Below are 23,248 nucleotides of genomic sequence, written 5' to 3'. Positions count from 1 at the left end.
ATTTAGGGAATCTATTTTTTAAAGTGTCACATATTATGTATTAATTTAATTAAGTAATATATGTCTATATTTTAAATAAAAAAAAATATTCTATAGGTACACACAGATATTATTTAAGTATATTTTGATTATTACAGATACCATTATATAAAATATACAGTACATTCTTTAATACAAAGGTAATCAGTAAACGAGCGTATGTATACAATTTGAAGTATGTACAACTTACATAAAAGTTTACAAATCCACATAAAATGTTTATAAAAGTAATTATTGCGATAATCAACTAAGACCTAACAAAAAACTATAAATAATTTATAGATAGGTTTAGGTAGATTCGAAACGGAAACAGCCATTTCAATTTTAATTTATTAAATTAGATACAATATTCAACAAAAATATTATAAAATAATGGTATACAAAAACCATAATTTCATGACTGGTAAACCGAATTCAGACCAAAGATCAGCTAATCTACTTTGATAGACCTCCATAAACCTGAATGCCAAATTGATTTAATAAATCAGTTAATGCATTCATTATAAACGTAACATCGAATTAAATCTAAAATAAAATCAAATGAAGTGAAAACATATTGTATGTGAATTTCTGAAATAATTTGCAATTATATGTCGGCCATGTTGAAGCATACTGCACGCAAATACAAAGGTCTGGTCAAGTGGAAAATTATAAAGTTTAGTTGTAACTAGAATTTAATTATTCTACGAATCGCACTCTTATTCCAAAATTACCAATTTGTGGGAATCGTCAAACAACCAATTTGTGTTTGCGACCTTTTAGTTTTTTCCCTTTTTTTTCATGCTATAGGTTTCATGTTTAACCTATCTTTAATAAGTTCAATTTTGTAGCAACTTCAAAAAAAGGTAGCAAACAAAAATTAATTTTCCGACGACTGCCACAAATTAACAATTTTGAAATAAGTCATTATTTTATAAAGAGTACGATATATTTATACTACATAATATTGATATATGGTAATAATATATTGCGTGTGCTATAATTAATTTTTGCTGGTGGTAGGATATACTTTATATCTGCTCGGATAGCGATCGCCGTACACAAGATTTTAAAACCCAAAGTTTTAGTTGTAGCTCACGTAAGTGTGTCGCGTTCCAGGATCCGCCTGTGTATATCCAGTTCCAACAGGCCGGCATAATTGTGTCGACTGTCGAGAGGTAATCATCTCTCATCAGTCGACATTCCATTGGACATCACTCCAGTTACCATCAAGTGAAGTGGGGTCACTTTGTCGTGCACGTATTAAAAAAATCAACAATTATTACATTTTCTTTTTATTAACTTGAAGATTCCTGAAACAAAAAAATCATACCCACGCCCATTAGATAGACTTTACATGCCAAATTATGACATTCTTGGTTTAAATCATTTCCTCCAAAGGCAATAGTAGCATTTACCCTATTTAGGGACAGAATAATAAAATATTTCCATAACACATAATAATTAAAAATCCAAAGTAGTCTTTACCCCACTTCGGGTTATCACATAATAAGAAAAATACTTTCCATAACACATTCATCAATAAACCCTAAAACATCCTGAATTAAAAAATACAATTGTCCCCATGCGAGTGAAACCCACGCGTTTACAATACTCGTCAAATCTCCAATCGGCCGTGGCTAATCGTTTTGATAACATAATTCGTGCTTTCCGCCAGTCGGCAGGCAGGCGGGCTTGTCCCACACTGTCGCGGCCTTGCTTATCTAATCGACCGTCCGACCGCTCGCTAATCGATAATAATCGTTAGCATATCGATTGTTGCCTTATGGTTGCCAATGGAAAGTGAACAGATGTCATTTTGACAAGTGTCGTTTTTGGAAATCTTATTTTTTCTCATTACGATTTGGGGTCGATGCGACATACTCTTCAAACTGTTTTGCAATCGGCTGTTTGAGGTCGACTTCGGTGGGATCGTCAAGGGAAATCATTTTATAAAACTCCGTATTCAGTGTTACCTCATTCGTGAATCGAAACCTAAATATCTAGGTCCGTAGTCAATAAAGTACTAAGTTGCCACTTGACCAAAGAGGTGACCAAAAACTTCAGATAAGTACCTATAATTTTGAATTATAGATGATACCTACAATCCATTTTGAGAATGTTATAAAAATATGATAGACGAACAAAACACATACACCACAAAAAAAAAAGAATTAAATTAATTAAAATTATTGTCTTCATCAATAAGCAAATGCATAGTAATTTATTTTAAAATCATAATATTATATTGAAATGAACAGTTCACTGCGCATAATGCAATCATGTACTCCATGCGCAATGTTATTAATTCATAAAAAATACCGTTACAACATTCAATTGAATTTGAATGAAACATGAATCAAATTGTAGCCTTTTTTAATCGGGCATTTTTATATTTTGATACAATCGAATACTACAAATCAATATACAAGTTAAAGTGAAATATGTTCAAATAAACATCCAAAATATGTGCACATAATTGTATTTAATTACATCAAATTAACTGTAAAACAACCTCAAAACACTGATGATACTTCCAAGAAGGCAGGAGCAACGATCTCACACTGTGTCCACCGTGAGGCTCGCCCGCGCGGAAACTGTCACAATTTGACGTTTCACTTGACGTGACGTTCCATATTCAAACAGCCCGCCTTTTATTTTTACCTTCTTTATCTCAATCTCAATCTAACGGCCAGTGTTAAATTAAATTAATTTTTAAACCACACTAAAAAGGTTTCATATCGCTTGTAATGTGTCCGAAAATATTGGATATAATTTTTAATAGTCTGTTATCTCGATAACCTGTTGTGGGGTATTTCGTTTCGTCTCGTACATCGGACGCGATGAATGCATAATTAAGTGGAAGCATTTTTATGATTTGGTTAATCTAAGAAGGTCGAATTATGTCACAAGCAAGATTAAAATTTAATTTGCTTACATTATGTGTTTCATGGCGTTTAAACGTACGGTCTCGACTATACATTAACAAACAGTCTTTGTTCCTTTTGTATTCTACTTATTTTATATCATTAATATGAGTATACATATTTCACATTATTTGATTAATAGCTACAAACCGAACCTCTAATATTGTAAATCCATACGCTAATGACTAAGTGTAAGTAAAAATGTCGTCATATTTCAGTAAAAGATCGTTCGACCTCTTTCGTGCTGGCCGCTGACGTTGCCCGTCATGTTTGAATTTCGAACACGCGGGCGTTTGTTTTTTAAAAAAGGAATAATACTTTTTTTACCGCCTCGTGGAACGGAACGCAAGCGCAACCCGATCCCCAAAATTCACTTGCTACCAAGTTTATTATTTGATACTTTGGGGCGGATTATTATTTTTTTTTTCAAAGCTTCATCGTGTCGGCGATGCTTTGACTTTTTGTTAGATCGGTTTTTAATGTTTCCGAATGTGTTGTTTGTAGATGTTGGATTTAGTATATCGAATGATCTCAGTGACAGAAAAGGTACGGAATTATATCACTATGAAATTACGAATTGAGAAATATTTGCTAGGCGGCTAGGTAATCATTCAAAGAAAAAGCAACAATCATAGTGACCTACCTTACTTTACGATAGTAAGATGATGATCAATGAAAGGATCATTCGATGATTATGTCATGACCACCTCTTAAATTTTGTCAACATAAAGCCCCTAACTGATACTTCAGTATTTAAAAGATGGTCATGACATAACCAATGAATGATCTTTTCATTGATCATCACCTTACTATCTCACATATACATCGTTGATATCAAACTAGTTTAGCTACATTCCCTATGTTTATTCTCTTGTGGATACACATAATCACCGATGTAATGCAAACTTGACGCCTGTGCGCACAAAGTTGCACGCGCACAACCATTAAGTTCTGTGGAGTTACGTTTCCCTTGTCATCTTGCGACCTCAGATCTCATACCTTCAAGATGTAAATGGATTTGATGGTAATCAAAATTATACCGCCTTCAAAAACACTTAATATTAAATAACTTAAAATTACCTATATATTGGATACGATTTGGGAGTTGATGTTGATTTAAAATTAAACATTATTTTGGTATGTTCATGATTCATTTAGCTAAGATACCAATTTTAATAAGTCACCAACTACAAAGACCCAATCAAATTCAACGCAAAAACAAAACTGATTAAGTAGCAGGAAAGCAAAATTCGTAATTCCGTTTACTTGCACGACATACTTATTCCAATTATTTTAGTTTAAAACTACACTACTTAACCGACATACAAAAAAAAAATGGTACCAATCTGAAAGTATATACTATATTCTTTTGGATGAAAAATAAATTTTACAAATCCCTTTATAAATTACTGGGCTGATGTAACAAACATAAAACAAATACGTCGAATTGAGAACCTCCTCTCCTCCTCTTTTGAATTTGGTTAAAAATGGAAAACGATGTTTGTAGCTACTCTGGCGTTTACTGGTGGTAAGTCTCTCATATATGAGAGTCCGCCTGGGTAGGTAGTACCGCAATGTCTACTTCAGCCGCCAAGCAACAGTGTGAAGTCACTATTGTGTTCCGATTTGAAGGACATTGTAGCTAGTGTAACTACTGGTCATAATAAGACTTAACATCTCATGTCTTAGAATGGCGAGCGCAGTGGAATACCAAACAATACTTTGTAATTCAAGGTGTTGAATAGTGTTTCGACAGTTTATGGGCGGTCGTATCACTTACCATCAGGCGAACAGCAAGCTCTTCTCGTCATTCTAGGCAAAAACAGAAAAATACAGGAAATACAGACGAAACTACCACTAATATACCTAGTCTAACGGACTTCTAGAAGACATGTATAATGTATTCTAGGATACCAAGTCCTAATATGACTTTAATTGAATATAGAAACTTATATTTTTAATTAATCAACCGATTATTATAAATTTATTACTTTTACGTAAATATATCTAGATTGCAGTTTTCTATTATTATTATTTCCGTTTCAATTTTCCTTGTAAAAAAATATATAATATGGATTACAATGTTTCAATATATTCCAGAAAAAAACATATTTAGAAAACAAATATCTTTGAGTAAAACCTATGAATCACAAGAGGTCGTATTTTAACTTATACTTTCCTTATAAATTGGTCCGACACCTTGTGAGTATTCGGAATTTCTCACTAATTGTAATTTAAACTATTTTTATCGAGTGTGCGATCGATATTGACGTGAGGCGGCCCGGTGGTCTCCCCATAAAGCTCTGACACTTCCCTGGGGTACAAAATTGTCGAAACGTCCGACTGATCATGACAACATTACCACGATAACTTGTGCCTTTTAAAAATGTGTAAAACTAATATTATAATGCCTATCTCCAGTCGTTAGAGTTGGATATCGGTTCAAAACTATTTTTTGACTGTAATGATATTTTAGTTTGAACGTTGACAAAAAGTAAGATCATAAGATAACTCGGGACGCCAAAAAGTGTCTTGGGCATAACGATTTTTGAAAGTTTATTTTTTAATAAGCGACCCTTTCGATTTTAATTGGAGGTCACTCTATAAATATTTTAAATTTAGAACTACATTCGTTTTCCTGGTATTAAATAGTAGACATATAATATTTTCGGTTTCATATTATTATAAAATTTTCAAGATTTTTTTATGCATTTTAAAATACCTATGTACATGAAGAGATACAGTGTATTGAACTACGCTTTTTTTGTACGTGCACAGGAAAATGACGAGATATGATTACCCCTCGGCAGTCGACACAATTATGCCGGCTCAAACCGGACCACACTGAACGATACCAACTAGTACGCACTTTACTATATTAATAGTATTTTTTTTTACATACCTTACGTTTGTTAGCCTGACAAGGGTCTACTTCTTTAAAGGATACTTATATCTTAAAGACAGTCCCGATTCCCGATCTTAACTCCACGAGATACGCATCATAGTCCTAGATTACAAACCTATCATACTTACATTGGTATCAGATATAATTTGGTCAGCAGTTCAGCATACACGCTTGCAGCGTCCATCTGTTAATACTTCGGTGTGTGGGTGTGTGTGTACGAGGCCTAATTATTTGGAATAATCGTCGTGTATCGATAATTAGCCGCGACGAGATGTCGCGCGACCGCCCGCGACCACCGCGATTCTCAAACTTACGGGTATATTTTTATCTAGAAATATAAAATATAAAAACCCTTGACGTCAGTATAAAGTCTTATTAATAACAATAAATAAAAAAGTCTTTGTGTAAATAAGTGTTTAGAGATGATAATATTATTTATCTATCAAAAATAATAGCGCTCATACTAAAATGTACAGAGTGTAATATAGTTATGGCTTTCATTAATAACACCTGAGTATACTTATATGAAAAAAAAACATTATAAATATTTTTCGAGAAACAACCTATCAACATAATATTTGCTTGATTCTCTGTATATACCTTCTTACGCATGAAAATATAAAATATGAAAGTAATTAATATAGTTTAAATACTGGCCATTTAATTCAACAAAAAAGGGTAAAAAAAGAAAACGCTACCGTAAATACAACTCGTGTTAAAAATAATACATGTAAAGCTTAAAAATCTTATACTGACCAGTTATCGTTCAAAAAAAGAACAAAATATTTTCTTAAAGTTTGAGCACCGTTCCACATACGCGAACGATGATGGATGGGCCGGCGTGGACAAGGTGTCGGCCCGACGCCGACGTTTCTGTAATCGAATATTAATTCCTTATCGAATAATCGATTCCCTCGACCCGATTTTGTGAGCCACAATTCTGTGGTACATTTGTTCGAAATTCAAAATCATATTGACTTTAGTAACGTGTGTAACGCCCTTAGATTAAAAAGTATTTTTGTATTATAACCGTGGACGATGCAATTTCCCGATCTCAGATCGATCTATTTCATTTTATTCTGATATATTACGACTTAAGGTTATTAATGAAGATCACCAAGTATTGAAGCTTCTCTGGATCTTATTACTGTGTTTATTTAACCTCGGTATATTATAGAAGTTTGAGCGGTTAACCAACTAGATCCTAATAAACACCTTCAATTCTAGGATCATAGATGTACTGCTCAATTTTTTACTAGACCTAAACCAAATGGTATTGAATGTAGCGATATAATTATACCCGGTACAAAGTTTAAGAATCAGCGCAGATAGAGACGTTGTCACGTCGGTGCCGGGCCGGCGCCCGCGCAGCCGCATGACGCGCCGCCCAAGCGTGCCCGGATCGGCCCATTGGACAACTGGGTTGAGCTCACAGCTTCATGCTCGTTGACGCAATTAACTTGATAATCGCTGTGGGTGTTAGAAAGGACAAAAGGTCCATTTGGGCGATGATGACGTGTACTGTTCAGCCCACGTGTTGAACTCCGAAAGACTTGATCCCAGTTTTCATCATGCAATTATCCGTCTATGTTTTAAGCCTTACAGTAAGTTTAATATGGAAATAAATGTCGCCTACCTACATATATTTTTGTAAAATCACGACTAGATTTGATTTTTTCGAAAAATGTATTATAGATTTTTTTAGATCCTATGTCCAGTACAACATAAATTATTATTTACAATTATTTTATATAAATATATAAAACAACACAACACGCAGTTCGAACTACATTTTTTATTACAAAGATAGAGATCGCTGGACCATCCTTTTGTCATAGACTCGTCATAACAATTTTTTCTAAGACCGCCCAGTAGCCTTCAAAGGCACGCCATATTAACTTCCATTGTCAAAATTTATTAGGCGAAAATTAATTTTTGCTTGTTGCAAAAACTCTTTTTCAAGCACAGACGTTGAGGCAGAACGCAAAAGTCACTTTAAAGAGGTTTTAACCGTCTCATTGGCTTGTGGGTTTTAGTAACAAAGAAATATAATTATGGTAATCTGTTTTCGGGTCTCTTTATCCATTTGTTAGTTGTTTATAAATTTTAGCCCCTTTCAAACTGAATAGGTGTGGTTTGAATACCAGCTTAAGCGAACAATTCAATAAAAAGTATTTCTAAAGCACTCTCTTAAAGTAAGCGTTTAAAAAAGATTAAAAAACAAAGTTATTAAAACGGTGAACGATGTTCAATGATGAAAGATGATTAATACTTTAATGCGGACTAAAAATCGAATCTTTATGTGTATTCTTCAAAGAAAGTAATTTTTTGCTCGAATTATAATGCGGTTAGTTTAAGAAATTAAGATATGCTATCCTTTCTTAATTCATTAGAATAGAAAGAAATAGAAGATAGGTATCTACGTAGTCCACAAATGTTATAAAAAAACATCTTTAAAGAAAGTAGACATTGTTTTTGCGGTTAGAGAAAAAAAAACCTTACAGACATTTTCCATACCAATCAACATCACAGAATCTTAGAAGAGCTTAGTAATATAATTACTTCGAAGATATATGTCAAATAAATAATTATTAGAAGTAACGTCAAGGCAATAATCATTTTCATATTTGTTTTATTGCACCGATAATTATTGCGCAGTCGTGTTAATGCTAGTATTGATTGCATGTGGTAACTTCGTGGAACAGCTAAGTCTGTTTTACTGGATTTTACCGAATGATCAGGGAAAATGAAAAACATTGGTACACGGTTTTCTCTAGAACTTACACCTTTTTAATACCTAATCCCCTCCTTCTCTCTAGTGAGAAATCTTTGCTCCTCGAGAAATTTCAATAGAAAGAAGAAACCCAATGGACAAATACTTACATATTTCACACAAATGTTTGTTTATTCTAGTACTACTCCGCTCTAGTTGACATAATTTACTTCATCATAATATCTACCTTAAACTACTAAAACCACATAAAATATAATTTAGTTCAAAGTGTTCCTGCGTTTACCTATTTATAACAAATATCGATATATAACATCTAAACTTATTCAAAAACTTAAGCATTTAATCCTATTTTATCTTACTAATATTATAAATGCGAGTGTTAGTAAAAATTATTGCATGTTTGTTAGAAGTAAACGCAGCGACCGCTGTACGAACTTTTATGAAAATTGGCACGAGGACAGACAGATTAACATATAGGCCACTTTTTGTCCTGGCAATTTGCTTCAGTCGGAAATATTTAAAATTTGAATCTAATTTTTAAGTAGATGTCGCTAGCGCCGATTAGATGACACTAAGTTTTGTAACGAAAAAGGCTTTTCATGCGCGCGAAGTAGTGAGCAAAACTTACTTTATAATAATAGGAAGTAGGATGACTGCTCATTGATTAAATATAACACAACAGTTTTCAGCAGTGTCCTAAGTTTTATGCGGCCAGTGCAAACTGCTATAACTGTGCCCATGCATGACCCAAACTTGGTCCTGTTCTGATTATTTGTGCGCTCCTTCACGGTCTACGCCTTGTGTAACCGCTAGCACCAGTCCAGTCACTTCACTAGCTTTCAGACTAATAAACATACCATCACACTCACCCATAATCCAATATAAATCGAACTACTGTTCAAACATGATTATAATTTGAACTAGTTTTATTTTGATTAGAAACCATTTTGCAATTACTCCTACTGTGTAAACGGTAAGTTATACAAAAAAACAATGATGCTGCGGTGCCCCGGGTCGGGTTGGACGATACATCTCCTGTCAGTGAGTGAATGATCTATCGACACCTCCTGATTGACAGCTCGCCGGGAACGAATGTTGCTGGATGAGACAAATACGTTTTGTATACGGAAAATCGAGGAATAAAAGTTGATCTTAATTCAAGTTATATCTATTTAAGAAATGAGTTGCTAAGCCTGTTCTTTATAATAAATTATATTGTCTATTGTTGGACAAAGGTGTTTTATTATACACCTTAACTTGATCTGCAGCTCATTACAATGTTTTAAAAAACATGTCTTATTTAGTACCCTTTTATATTTTGTCACTTTTCATCTATATTTTTATATGAGCTTCGATACCTAGCTCAACCTAATTAAGTTGCGTAATTCAAAAAATTAAGGCGTTTTAATTGAAAAATATTTTTTTTTTTAAATAACCGGGAGTACTTAGATGTTTTCTAATATATACCAACAAACCAATTTTAAGTCCTTCCAAAGAGTTTGTTTACCGAACCTTTCCCATCCAGAAGGTTCAACATCTATGATCCAGCCAGAGCCGTGTGACCACACAAAATTGAACAAACTAATTTCGGTGCGCTCCCCCCCGCCGGCCGGTAGCAGAGGTCAAATTGTAATTCAATTAATTCCTAAACCTTTTTACATTCACTAGTTGATTGGAACTGCGCCTAGATCGCTTACCTGTAACGAGGTACATGTGTTCATGTGATCACGTGGTTGATTTAAAGCGAATTACGCGTATACTTCTAGATTTTTGGTATTTTAATTGCGTAGGATTGTTTTTGTAAAACATATATTATGCGTTGTAATTTAAGGTTTACATTTTAACAAACACGCTTTATGAACTCAAAGTTTACTAGTAGGTAATGTTTCTCAACAAGTCGACAATGTCTACGCGACGCTCAACACAAGAAAAAGGAAGATTAAGTGAGGTGCTTTGTCGAATGGTAAGCGACCACCACTGGGCTTTCAATTTCAGTGTCCTACGCATCGCTACCTTCTTTACTTTATCCCCATTTGTCGCAAGCCGCCATTACTATTATATAAAAATACAGTCGAGGTGTCGGCACACCAAACACTCATGCTCCGTTGCATATCAATTACAACAGACAATCGTGTACTTACGGATAATCTTCAGAAGTTTTGAGCCGGCCGCCATTACAAATGGACGTTAAAAAAATGGCGCCGAATTCTAAGTGACCATTAGTCCGTTTGAATTTAGAAGTCTGACGATTGACTTGTGACGATTTTGATATTATTGTAGGACATGAGTTACGAATAGTTAACTTATATTTGGCTAAAAAGTAAAGTTACTCGATTCTCTTGTGTTAACTTTAACTTCTAATAATTTAAAATTAAGAAGTTGTTTCATAACTTATGACCAAAATAAAAGTCGTATTAGAATCTATGACCCCGAATCAACAGTAATGAAAAAGATATAATCTACATTAGCTGTTTATTATTAGAACTGTCAAAAAATATTTGAAACTTGTGAAAAAGGCCCTAAGTGTAAATGAAAAAGTTAACTATGCACATTTCTCATTCTATAAACGTGCATGTTCGTTTTACATTATACATACCTACATAATATATTAATTATTTACTTTTCGGTGTAGACACCTATTCAAACTTAGATATTGTAATATAAATATGTGTCTCATACATTAGTTCAAGTCAATCGCAAAATTCTGCCAAACTGTTCGTCCTCTATCATTACAATCTTTGTTATGTACAGATTACAAAAGATAACACATTTCTAATATTTATACCTCGATGAACTGTAATCGATTACTGTGGTTAAATATGTGATGCTTCAAGCTGTAAGTGTAACAAATTGAATGCTTCGAAGCCTGTTGAGATAAACAATGACCTCCACAATCTTATTGTTAATGCTAAAGTTTGTGAAAATGTTCGAAAATTAAAAATAATGGTAACACCGCTGAAAATATAATGATGTTAAATGGCATTAATCTTTGTCTTCGAATAAATAAAAACGATATATTTTTTTGTGTTATATATTGTACCTACCAACTTGTTATACCTTTGAGCTTGAAATCTAGCATAGACTTTATCTTCGGATAAGAAAACGTTTTTTTTATATTATACCTATACTAAAAAACAATATTATTTCTGTACCTAGTTTATACCTTTGAACTGAGTTTTAAAAAGAGCATCACTAGAGGTAGTTGCCTGTTCTTCCCTGGTGAAAACTGCTTTCCGAACTGGTTGTATAATAAAAAAACATTCGATCTAAATAATATTTAGCATTATTTATTCGAATTAATTATTCCATATCATTTCAACAAGCCAATTGTTTTCCGGAAAAATGGCTGAGTGTTTTTTCTTTTTTTCATTTTTTATTTCACGCGTGCGAAACTGTAAACGGGTCCTAAAAATTTTGTGCAATTGGCATATTGAAATGCTTGTCTGCAATAACTTTTAATATTCATTCTATAAACTCTACAAAGAGCTCATTTTTACTTTTCAAATCATTTTATTTAATATTGTACACGGTCAGTTTGTTTGTTTTATTCTGTTGATAAAGTTATTACAGTTTTTATTGCAAAATTGTTACCGATAGTTAAAAAGCGATTTATCTTTTTTCTATTTCGACATTGATTACAATTGTAGTAGGAAAGATTGCAACGCGATCACTAACAATAAAATAGCGTCATTTATATTTTTTAATTTTCACCAAGCCTTCTTGGGAGGTTCGCGGGCGCTTTGTGGGATAATCCTGGGCCGTATCTGCAATGTATTGTGCCCGGGAGCTTTGTCGGGACGTCCTATGTGCTACAGATCGGTTGCCGATACCTTTGACAAAAAAACATTGAAAAACATTCGGCGCTTTGATAAGCTCTATGTGAAATGGATTTAATTGATTCCATGTTGTAATATTTGGATTAATTTTCATTCTAGGTTAGTTGTAGTTTAGGAAGTTTGGAACATATCTAAAAGAAAGAACTTTTAAGGCATTTGTTACCACTGTAAACAACTTGAAATATTCCAGCAAAAAAAAACAATAATTTCAATTTTTCAAAAATACCTTTCAATAAAATAAATAAATTAGCACCAGATTCATTATACTTCCTGAACCATCTGAGCTCTTTTAAGGTTTTCTCAACAAACATTTTCCTGCCGACGAGCCATACAGGTTTCCTGGAATGAAACATAAAAGATAATATTGAATTCACTCATTAACAGAATGCATACAAAAACCACAGTAAGATTTTTTACGAGGCAAAGAATTTCTTTCATTGGCCAAGTAGAAAGTACGTTTGTAACGCGAGCTTAATTATCAATTGAAAATCTCGTAATGAATGCTGTGTGCGGGGGCCTTATACGGTAGCTTACGGAGCGGCACGTCAAACGATTTGCCCAACACACACGAAATGATCAGTAACACATGTTAGAAGTTTGCTTCCGGTTGCACTGAGTAGGTCGTAACTGAAAAGGAGAAAAATATATACTGTTGGTATTTATAAATGTGAATGTAATGTATGCATACATACTGTTATGTGTGTATATTACATTTTGCAATAATTTTTAGACATTCTAAATATAGTATTGAACACCCCTAATCCAATAATAACTAATGAGCGAATTTTGTAAATAACTGAAAATAATTATTTTCATTAATTAATTTTTTTAAGTAATGTACTAAATAATCATAACATTAAATTTAGTATTTATCTTATTATTTCACTTTTATATCGGCTAGTTCCTCATATTTCTCAAGTTTTTTTTTGTATTTTAATCATTAAATAGTTAGTTAACAATTAAACTATTCGATACATCGTACCAAGATAAAATTAAGATTAAAACAAAAAAGCAAAACCAAAAATAAAAAATCACCTTTTACACTCAACAGGACAGACACATGTCCGCGAAGACTGTCATACTGTACATTTATTGCACACGCCCGCGGTACGTTTGATGGTGCGCCGGCGCAACGATAGCGGTCAAGATGTTACCATTCTCTTTTTGAACATCATATCGGTTTTTAATAAGAGCTGACGTGTGGACTCTGTCCAACAAAGAGATGATTTTTTATAGATGCGAAATTATTAGTGTTTGTGTACACCATATTAGTGCTTAAGTCACGCTAACTAAAGATTTTTTACTCGTGCTAGTAATTTCGTCTCGCAATCAGAAGCTATTCAACTTTTGAATGCAGTCAAAGTAATAAAAAACCTTACGGATGGGATGGGTTAAGAATTTATCTTCTATATTTATTGAGAAAACATCTCATTATATCACATGGTTCTATATTCAATATAGGAATAAAAATATGAAAATTTAAAACTCATTTATAACTTATTTTTCGAGCATATGAATAAACTGCTCTAAACAACAATAAAGAAAATAAATGTATTTTCTTTCTCTGTATTATTTAGGTACTGTTAAAAAAGCAGCGATAGCCTAGTTGGGTGTGGAACGGACTGCCGAGACGAATTTCTGCAGATTCAAATCCCAAGGGCACATATTATGTGTTGTAAATATGGTATATGTTCTTAGTAATTAAATAAAGTTAGTAAAAAGATGTTATTGACATGAGTGTTTATTTCGGACTAAAGAGAAGTAACTATGGCAAACAAAATACAATTAGTTCTAAAAATAGAACATATAAAAAATAATAAGTCACGACGAAGGTTACAATCTCCAACAGCCGCCTTTAATCGCAGTTGTGACAGAAACAAAACAAATAAAATAATTAAGTTTCTAAACCTAAGTTAACTACACATCGTTTGTGTGCTAGAGGTCCGAGGGCCTTCGTTAGTACATCAGCAGGCATATCGTTACTTTTTATATATTCTAACTTAACAATATTATTAGATACCTTTTCCCTAATAAAGTGAAACCTAGTATCTATATGCTTCGTCCTGCTGTGGTGTACAGGATTTCGAACAAGATTAATGGCACTTTGGCTGTCAGAAGCTAAGTTAATTGAACAAAGTATACCTGTTATCTCGTATATAAACCGACGTAAGTAACACGCTTCCTTCGTGGCAGACACTAATGCCATATATTCTGACTCGGCCAAACTTAACGCAACAGTAGGTTGCTTCTTGGACTCCCATGATACTGGACCTCCACTTAACTTGTAAACATAACCGGTGTATGACCTTCTGTCGATTGGACAGTTTGCCCAGTCTGCGTCACAAAAACCCTTTAAATGGTTCTTCATTCTTATGACTTGACCATCCGTTCTTCTTGCCATATTATTTTTAAAACTAATGGAGTATCCACGGTCTTACACTCCTTCATATTAAACTTTTCTAATATAGAAAGAATATAATTCAGAGATCTTTTAATGAAAAATATCTCGACAAATCTTCTCAAAATTCAAATTCTTGACAGTGTCAAATGTCAAATTAGATTTAAAAAGACTATTATGTCATCAAAAAAAGTCCCAATATCATACGTTCTATACCATAGAGTTTGGTAGTATAATTTTGTAAATCAATTTACATGTCATAACCTATTTTTAGGCTTATCTACTAAATCCATGTATGGAGTTTCATTAAAGAACTATACTCACCAGCCATATTATGGTGCCACTTATCAGCATCATCGGCATGAGTAGCTTCGTAATATGTCGTAGGTTCATTAGAATCTACCATTGACGTATTGTAAGCTTTATAAAAATTTGTTGGTTTTCTGTCTTTGGAAGGGTATCTGCGCTCAGGGTGCGATTCCTGTTCCAAATTCGCTGTCTCTTCTTCCACACTAGGCAGCCTTAAGTCAATGAGAGACTCTCGCTGTTCCAGAGTCACTGACTCTTTTGTACTTTCTAGATTTACTGGTAAAGTTGCTTCAGCCGCCGGGCTGATACTCTCATCACAGTCATAGAATTGACAGTCATGATCAAACTCAGACTCAATCTCTTTTTGCTCATCAAATAACAATATAGATTCTGACTCTGCGACAGACTCAGATTGCTTCTGCTTTAGCGCTGTAAAGCAATTTTCAAAAAAGGTTGCATCTCTGGATATAATAACTTTTCGTGGGTTAGCAGGGTCCCTAAAAATATAAGTGCCTGGATTTTCAGAATAACCGACGAAAATTGCTTCCTGTGCCTTGACATCTATTTTTTCCTGTGACACGAAGGTATATGGACTAGAGCTCTACAACCAAACACTTTTAGATGGCTAAGATCACCTTTTCGTCCATACCATTTGTCATAAGGAATTTGTCCACATAAGGCTCGATGAGGAGACCTATTCTTAAGGTAAATGGCAACTTGGAATGCATCTTGCCAGAATGCTTTCGGTAGTGAACTTTCAGCTAGCAACGTTCTTGCCTTTTCTGTAACCGAACGATGGGTGCGTTCCGCTACTCCAACTTGCTGAGGACTATAAGGCGTCGTTGTTTGATGTTCTATACCTTTTGAAGCAAGATAATCAACAAACTCTTTATTCACGAACTCCTTACCTCCATCAGTCCTAATTGATTTAATTGTTTTATCTAACTGATTTTCAACAAAACATTGAAACACACAAAATATATCTTTGACTTCTGTTTTAGAAGAAATAAAATAAGCAAACACTTTTCGCGTATAATCGTCTACTATTGTCAACATATATCTATTTCCTTGAAAAGAAGTTGTAGACACCGGTCCCATCAAATCCATATGGATCAGTTCCAAAGGGAAGTAGCCCTATTAAACGCTAACCTTTTGAAAGGTTTTCTTGCTTGTTTACCTTCCACGCAAGCGATACAACTAGTTTTATCTACTCCTGTATACTTTATACCTACCTTGTGATTTTTCAGTTGGTTCATGCCTATACGACACAAATGTCCTAACCTCTTATGCCATATTTGATAACTATCCTGACAACCAGAGTGCACATCTTGTGTAAAAAAATTATCCGCCACATTCTCGGAAACATTTACAGTTCCATCTAAAACGTACAGTCCACCACAGGGCGAGGCATGAGCAACAGATTCACCTGTAAAATTAAAAGTATCAGATTTATAAAAGTTACATCCATTTTTATCAAAAACACAAATAAAACCCTTTTCAACAGTTTTATATACAGATAACAAACTAGCTTTCAAATCTGGTATATAAGCAACATCACTAATATTGTTGACCACGTTCTCGGGCGTGTTTATTGAAATATTTCCAATTCCGCAGCACTTAATCTGTTCTCCATTTGCGACAGTAACAGTACCTTGATTCTGTATCGAGATATTCTGAAACCAGTCCCGTCTAGAAGTCATGTGTCTAGTACAACCTGAATCTACATAAATTATGTCCTTTCTTGGGTTTCCAGAAGTATTAAGACTTGTAAATATCGTATCATTGGTATTTACCGCATTGCCTTTCTCCTTCTTGTTTCTCTGTGGACAGTCTGGTCTCTTATGTCCAGGTGTCTTGCACTCATAACAAACTATATTCTTCTTCATTGACTTAGGCTTCTTCTTCGCATGAAAAACAGAGTCTAATGACGTAGCCACATCTTTGGACATTTCATTAAGCAGTTTTGTTTTCACCAACTCTGTAGTCACGTCTACATTGCAATTTTCTAAAGCCATAATGAGAGGTTCATACCTTGGAGTTAGACCTCCCAAAAGTATTGCAGCAATAGACTTGTCCTCTATGACTACATCAATATCCGCAAGATCCTGTGCGGTTGACATAACTGCGTTAATATATAGTTCAATATTTTTGAACTCTGATAGACTCAACCTGTACAGTCTACGCTCCAAAAATAATCTTCGTCCTATTCCCTTATCTTCAAAGGCTTTTTGCAAACAAGTCCATGCCTCAGATGCAGTTTTCGCACATCTTATATGGGTTATCGCTGCACCTTCTACTGATAAGCATATCTTTGCTAATGCCTTTGCGTCTTTGCGTACCTTTGTAGAGGCATGGGTTGTGTCTCCATCTCGGTATCCACTAATTGTTTCCCATAAATCCTCATGGATAAGGTAATTTCGCATCTTGAACTTCCAAGTCGGATATCCATCTTTTATCCTCAAACAAGGAAATGGAAAAGATGTGATCGACGCAGGGAATTTTTCATACTCGAAACATCTCCAGATTCATGTGACATTTTCAGACTATTACTATTTCCTAGTCACACAAAAATATATTCAACTTTATTTTACTAAATAACGTGAAAAAAACTAAGAACTAAGCGTTCGTGCTGATAACGTGTTGTAAATATGGTATATGTTCTTAGTAATTAAATAAAGTTAGTAAAAAGATGTTATTGACATGAGTGTTTATTTCGGACTAAAGAGAAGTAACTATGGCAAACAAAATACAATTAGTTCTAAAAATAGAACATATAAAAAATAATAAGTCACGACGAAGGTTACAATCTCCAACATTATGTACCTCTGATATTTCTAAAATAATTATGTGTGTATTTTTTGTGAATTTATCGTTCGCTATAACGGTGAAGGAAAACATCGTGCGGAAACCTGCATACCTGGGAAATTCTCTATAGGCATTTTGAGGGTGTGTGAAATCTACCAATCCGCACTAGGCCAGCGTGGTGGACTAAGGCCTAATCCCTCTCAGTAGTAGAGGAGGCCCGTGCCCAACAGTGGGACAGTATATAGCACAGGGCTCATATTATTATGTAGGTACTGTAATTTATACCTTAAATTGATTTTGAAAAAAGCTACACCAGAGTTTCTTGCCCGTTCTTCTATGGTGAGAACTGCTTTCCAAACTGGTGGTAGAGTTATCATTATTATATAAAAATTTTCAGGTTCAAATAAATTATTTTATTTCAACTTCAGTAGGAGTACTGATCAGGCAACAAATTTCCCAAATACTTGTCTCCCTTTAAACATACACAAACTTAGTGCAAGTTTGTTACAATAAAACACTAACATTTCCGCTTGTTTTTGACCTACTCCAACGTGGGGTCAGCGCAACCTGCTTTATTAAATATGTTGCAGAAAAAAGCGTTTGGACTACTGACTGTCGGCCCGCCGCACGACATTGGGGAATTGAATGAAATTCCATGTTCCATGGGAATTGTCCCAAATCCACAGAAAATATTTTTGAACATGGAATTTGAACCTAGCATCTCCTGTTCCGTCAACATCTAGACTATCGGATCAAAAATAAAACATCCACAAAACATACAGCATAAAATGGCAATAAAATATTTAAGATTGCTATCAACGTTTCACAGTTTCTGAAACATCTGCTACAAAATAAAAAAAGGCAATCATTTTAATTAACATTTATTTATTATTTTATTTTTCACATTCCACAGGTACTACTCAGTAGATTGAACCGGTGCGCTCTCGACAGGGACTTGAACCCGAGACTTCACGACTGTCACTGTACGCAGCACGTACCGACAGCAATACACGAGTAAGATCACGTAATTTAAAATATTTCATTTAGTTTTAATTGATAAAAAATTTTGTTACCTCAAAATATACAGTATCTATCAGTAATACAAAAGTAAAGTTTAGGAATACAATCTAGTTTTATTTTTGTATATTTTATAATCTTTTATAGTTTTTGATTGAAATCTGTTTTGCGTCTTAATTTAATAAATAAATACAATAAAATAATACTTCGAAATAACGCAGTCTTAATTTAGTAAGTTTCATTGTATACATGTGGATAGCATAATTTATAGGTAGATACTAGTGATGTAACGAATATTCGCATATTTTTGGATATTCGCATTCGCATTCGCAAAATTTCTGCGAATGTTTTGCGAATGTCAATATCAGAAAAAAAATATTTGAAGATAATAGTAGACTGCCTCGGTGGCATAGTTCTACTGCATGTGCGGTACGGCAGCGCTCTAAGGTCCTGGGTTCGAATCCCGGATCGGGCAAAGTGATATTTGGATTTTTCTGCTCAGTATCAGCCCGGAGTGTGAAATTTGTGCCCGACATGGCGATAGGCTCGCCCCTGTCACACTATTAGACGGAACACACTTGGCGAAAAGTGTGTGCCCTGGTTGCGCCTATTCATAACCCCTTCCGAGATAATATTCGTAATACTGTGTGTGTGTAATAGTAGGTTAATAAAATCAAAATCTAAACTAAAACAATATACTTCTACAATAAACTATAAATATAGTCTAAACAAATAAACAAAAAATTATAGACTCTCAAAGAAAAATCCCTCTCTTTCTTAAAACATACCAATTAATTAACTATTTTTACCATGTTTTTAAGTTAGTAATTAAACTTGAGTAGAGGAATATTAAACTTTAAAAATAAACAAAATTATTTCGTTTACTTTAATAAAGCTTAAAAATGTAATTCCCCATAGAACTTGTAACACAATAGCAACTAAGAAATTAAAAGCAATTGAAAGAAACAAAAACAATATCTTCTATAATTTTTTTATCAGTCTTTACATAACTTTTTAATGTTTAGATAATTATCATCTTAGATAATAATAAAATTTAGATAATCATCATAGAAAATTGGCGACAAATTTGAACAAAAACTAAACATTCGCATTCGCGAATGTCGGTAGCAGATATTCGCATTCGCATTCGCATTCGCGAATGTTCAAAAAATGACATTCGTTACATCACTAGTAGATACATTTAATTCCTTACTAATGTTATTACCTTGTTGAACGGAAATATTAAGATTTAAGCAGTATGGTTTGCATTAATTAGAAAATGAGACTTTGATACGATTTCTGAAACGATAAAAAACGTATATCTTCGAAATATGAATAGTGAATACCTTATAACTTTATTTATTTACAAGCCCATATAGAATCCAAATATATACCATTATATTACAGTTTAATGTAGAAGATACATTCAAAGTGTATATTAAATAAATTATTACCTTTACTAATCAAATTTGTATGCTGACGGTGGGATGCGCAAACGCACGGGAGCCTGACGCTCACAGCGAGGGGCCAATCTGTTTGTGAAGATAATCTCTCTGTCTACCTCGCTCTGACAATGGGTGCATGAGGACCTGTTCTTACACGCCTTGTCTTCTCTTAAACAGACATAACCCCTTTATAAATTTCGGGAAATTTGTATTAAAAACAGAAGCTTTGTGTAATTAAATTATAGTCCTTGCGACAAGGTCTAGCACTGTTTACGTAATATCCTCATAACAATACAAAAAAAATCGTTGCACTTACAAAGATATAACGGTACGCAAGTTGGATGTATATTTTGTATATTTCTTTATACAACTGAAGATGATCAAGTTGCCTGATGGTAAACGATACGACTTTAATAGCAGAAATACAAACTTTGGAATAAAAATAATGTGCGGCACAACGCCATCACACTGCCAGATTATAAGTTACATCCCATACAAACTTTATTCCGTACAGAAATTGAAAGTGGACATTTATTGTCCTTAATCCTTTACTTTCTTCAACTACAGAAATAGTAATAAAACACACGTGAGAGCAAAATATTTCTTATGTTCTAGCGGTTAACATTTAAAATCGATGTGTAATTTACATTATTCCCAATAAACATCTTTACTTCTTCTGCGACTTGTTGAATTAGCATCTATTGTTTCCTCTCGTTGTTTATGTATTTCCTCCAATCTAGACTTATTCTTTGCTTGCAAGTAACCGTCCATTCCTACTCCTTGTATCCTAGATTCCAAAACTTTTCTCTCAGGAATCTTATCTATTTCAGTATACCATCTCCAGTTAGTTACGTATGTAGATATGGGTGTCTTTTCTATTCCTGGGTAAACTGGATATCTGGATAAAGGTTCCTCGTATATTTTAACTCTTTGGCACAGTTTGGTCATACCAATCCGGCATGGACCTCGTCTAGAGAAAAGTTTTTTAGGGACCACGTCTTCTTTAGGCAAAATTTTGTAAGCATTAACTTTGAATCTGCTTATAGGAAGATTATAATTCTTTGCTCTGGTTATGAAACGGCCTCCGTTCGTTGCTTGACATGAGGATATGAATTGTGCCAGTTTCGGCTGCAAAATTCCTCGTATTTTAAATATCATAGTACATTTTTTTGAGGAACTCTATGCCGAAACTGGTGATGCATTTTTTTTTCACATATTTTAATTTTCACTCCATTTATTATAATTTTCTTTGCTCCATTTGCTAATGGCTGACAGTATACTGCCATAGACAAGTTATCACTGACAGACGTGAGTCAAATTAATTACGCGCATAATTTTTTATAGTTTCTATTTTAGTCTATGAGTTACAAAGTACCATAGTAATAAGGTTTGTGACGTAGAAATCTATAAGAAGTGAACCAACGAAATCAACGAAGTTGTACATAAATAAAATAACCGTTTGTAATTAAACTTTATTTAAGGAATACTACATTTTTATTTTTCAATGACAATCATGTCATGAGGTGTCATGGTGTCATTCCTAGGTGTCATGTGATCACACCTAGGAAATGACCGCGTTGAAACTCACACTTACTGCCCCGTATACTCTTCATAGCTGGATAATAACGTCTGGGCTTAGCAAAATCAAACCTTCTGACTATCAACTATGATTCTGTTGCAGAGCAGCCCTTTGAGCGCGGCTCTAGTGGACATGAGATAAGATCTATTTTTGTTAATAAATATTTAGCAGCCGGGCAATCCGTGGGTATTAAAATCTATGTAGAATAATTTTATAGTTCTATAAACCTACTTTCAGAAACTGGCCGCAACAAAAGAAATGGCTCACTTATAAAATATGTCAAAATCAAGTGTCACATTTGAATGGGATTCAAAAGATTAATTATTAAAAATGAACATATTTAAGCTTAATGCATTAGGAACACTAATCGGTAATAGTAGCAAACTTCTATTTCATATCGACAAAAAAACACTAATAACGACGTCACTAATGAAAAAGACCTATACGGTGCCAGGAGCTCCAGGATCTGGCAGGTCAGGAAGAAAAGGACCAGTAAAAAAGACGGGAAAACCCTTAGAGAAGTTCGGTGCTACCTCAGAAGAGAGCTATTTCTTAGGGAAACAGAAGGAGCAGTTGGAAAAGTTAAAGAAGGAACTAAAGAAGAAAACATCGCTGATGTCTCGGAAAGAGGAGAAGTAAATAGTTTAGTACAAATTAAAATTATCTATTAACTAGAAACAATCATATTTGGTGTGGTTACAATTGATATCTTTGCATTACAGACAGATGCAAGTAATGAAAAATTTAACCAAGAAAAGAGGTAAAAAGTCTACAGTATCCAAGAAAAAGAAAACGGTAAAGAGTATTTTAGGATTCGTGACCAAAACGACGACAGATAATAGGAATAAACCAGAAGTACCAAAGGATAATTGAGTAACAGTTTTCGTCTTAGTGATGTCAGTGTCTTATGTCTATTAACTTATTTTAATAAAATATTATATTTTAATGTATTGAAGAATTTTGTTACTGTGTTACAATTATAGCTATTCGTTTTATTATGAAAGGAGCTTCATAATGTGAAGGAAAATATATTGCTCTGTTCAAGCAGGAGGTCAAAGATCTACCCCTGCAATTTAGCAACTTTCAATAAAGGTTTATAAATTTATATTTAGGTATGTCACTGTAACAAATTCTGACCTACCTGTATAGCTTCAATGATTTGCTAATTTTTTTCTCAGAACGCATTTCCTCAAACTCTTCCAACAGTCGCCACATATCTGTTTCGTAAAATCTATTTTTCCACGATAATTAGAGCGGTGCAATTAGCATGTTCAA

The 23,248-nt window shown here is 33.8% G+C and overlaps 2 protein-coding genes across 3 annotated transcripts; one reads left to right on the top strand and one right to left on the bottom strand.

Annotated features, from left to right (window-relative positions):
* Positions 1-11,872: 11,872 nt before the first annotated feature.
* Positions 11,873-23,207, bottom strand: LOC115446939. The gene is made up of 3 exons (XM_030173822.2): positions 23,115-23,207; positions 12,647-12,759; positions 11,873-12,414 (listed from the first exon to the last, which is right to left on the bottom strand). The coding sequence occupies exons 1-3, from the start codon at positions 23,186-23,188 to the stop codon at positions 12,272-12,274; spliced, it is 330 nt and encodes a 109-aa protein (XP_030029682.2). The 5' UTR covers positions 23,189-23,207; the 3' UTR covers positions 11,873-12,271.
* LOC115445636 lies at positions 21,912-22,923 on the top strand. Of its 2 annotated transcripts, none has more exons than XM_030172027.2 (3): positions 21,912-22,343; positions 22,428-22,608; positions 22,696-22,923. In XM_030172027.2, the coding sequence occupies exons 1-3, from the start codon at positions 22,304-22,306 to the stop codon at positions 22,844-22,846; spliced, it is 372 nt and encodes a 123-aa protein (XP_030027887.1). In that variant the 5' UTR covers positions 21,912-22,303; the 3' UTR covers positions 22,847-22,923. The 2 variants fall into 2 exon arrangements, 1 of the variants encoding a protein (XP_030027887.1); XR_003938851.1 differs by having other exon boundaries at positions 21,916-22,343; positions 22,428-22,615.
* Positions 23,208-23,248: the final 41 nt, after the last annotated feature.

This window comes from Manduca sexta, chromosome 7 (genome assembly GCF_014839805.1).
Source record: "Manduca sexta isolate Smith_Timp_Sample1 chromosome 7, JHU_Msex_v1.0, whole genome shotgun sequence".
Lineage (NCBI taxonomy): Eukaryota > Metazoa > Arthropoda > Insecta > Lepidoptera > Sphingidae > Manduca > Manduca sexta.
The sequence above is the reverse complement of the archived record's forward strand: the minus strand, read 5'-3'. Positions and strand labels throughout refer to the sequence as shown.

What these genes read in the sequence shown, in the direction of transcription:
- LOC115446939 (XM_030173822.2), bottom strand. Translation starts at nt 23,188, where the DNA reads ATGTGGCGACTGTTGGAAGAGTTTGAGGAAATGCGTTCTGAGAAAAAA. An exon ending in AAATCATTGAAGCTATACAG is followed by an intron (nt 12,760 to 23,114) that starts GTAGGTCAGAAT and finishes GTTTCATTCCAG; the next exon opens with GAAACCTGTATGGCTCGTCG. An exon ending in TTTATTTATTTTATTGAAAG is followed by an intron (nt 12,415 to 12,646) that starts GTATTTTTGAAA and finishes TTTTTGTCAAAG; the next exon opens with GTATCGGCAACCGATCTGTA.
- LOC115445636 (XM_030172027.2), top strand. Translation starts at nt 22,304, where the DNA reads ATGAACATATTTAAGCTTAATGCATTAGGAACACTAATCG. An exon ending in TGCATTAGGAACACTAATCG is followed by an intron (nt 22,344 to 22,427) that starts GTAATAGTAGCA and finishes ATACGGTGCCAG; the next exon opens with GAGCTCCAGGATCTGGCAGG. An exon ending in ATGTCTCGGAAAGAGGAGAA is followed by an intron (nt 22,609 to 22,695) that starts GTAAATAGTTTA and finishes TTTGCATTACAG; the next exon opens with ACAGATGCAAGTAATGAAAA.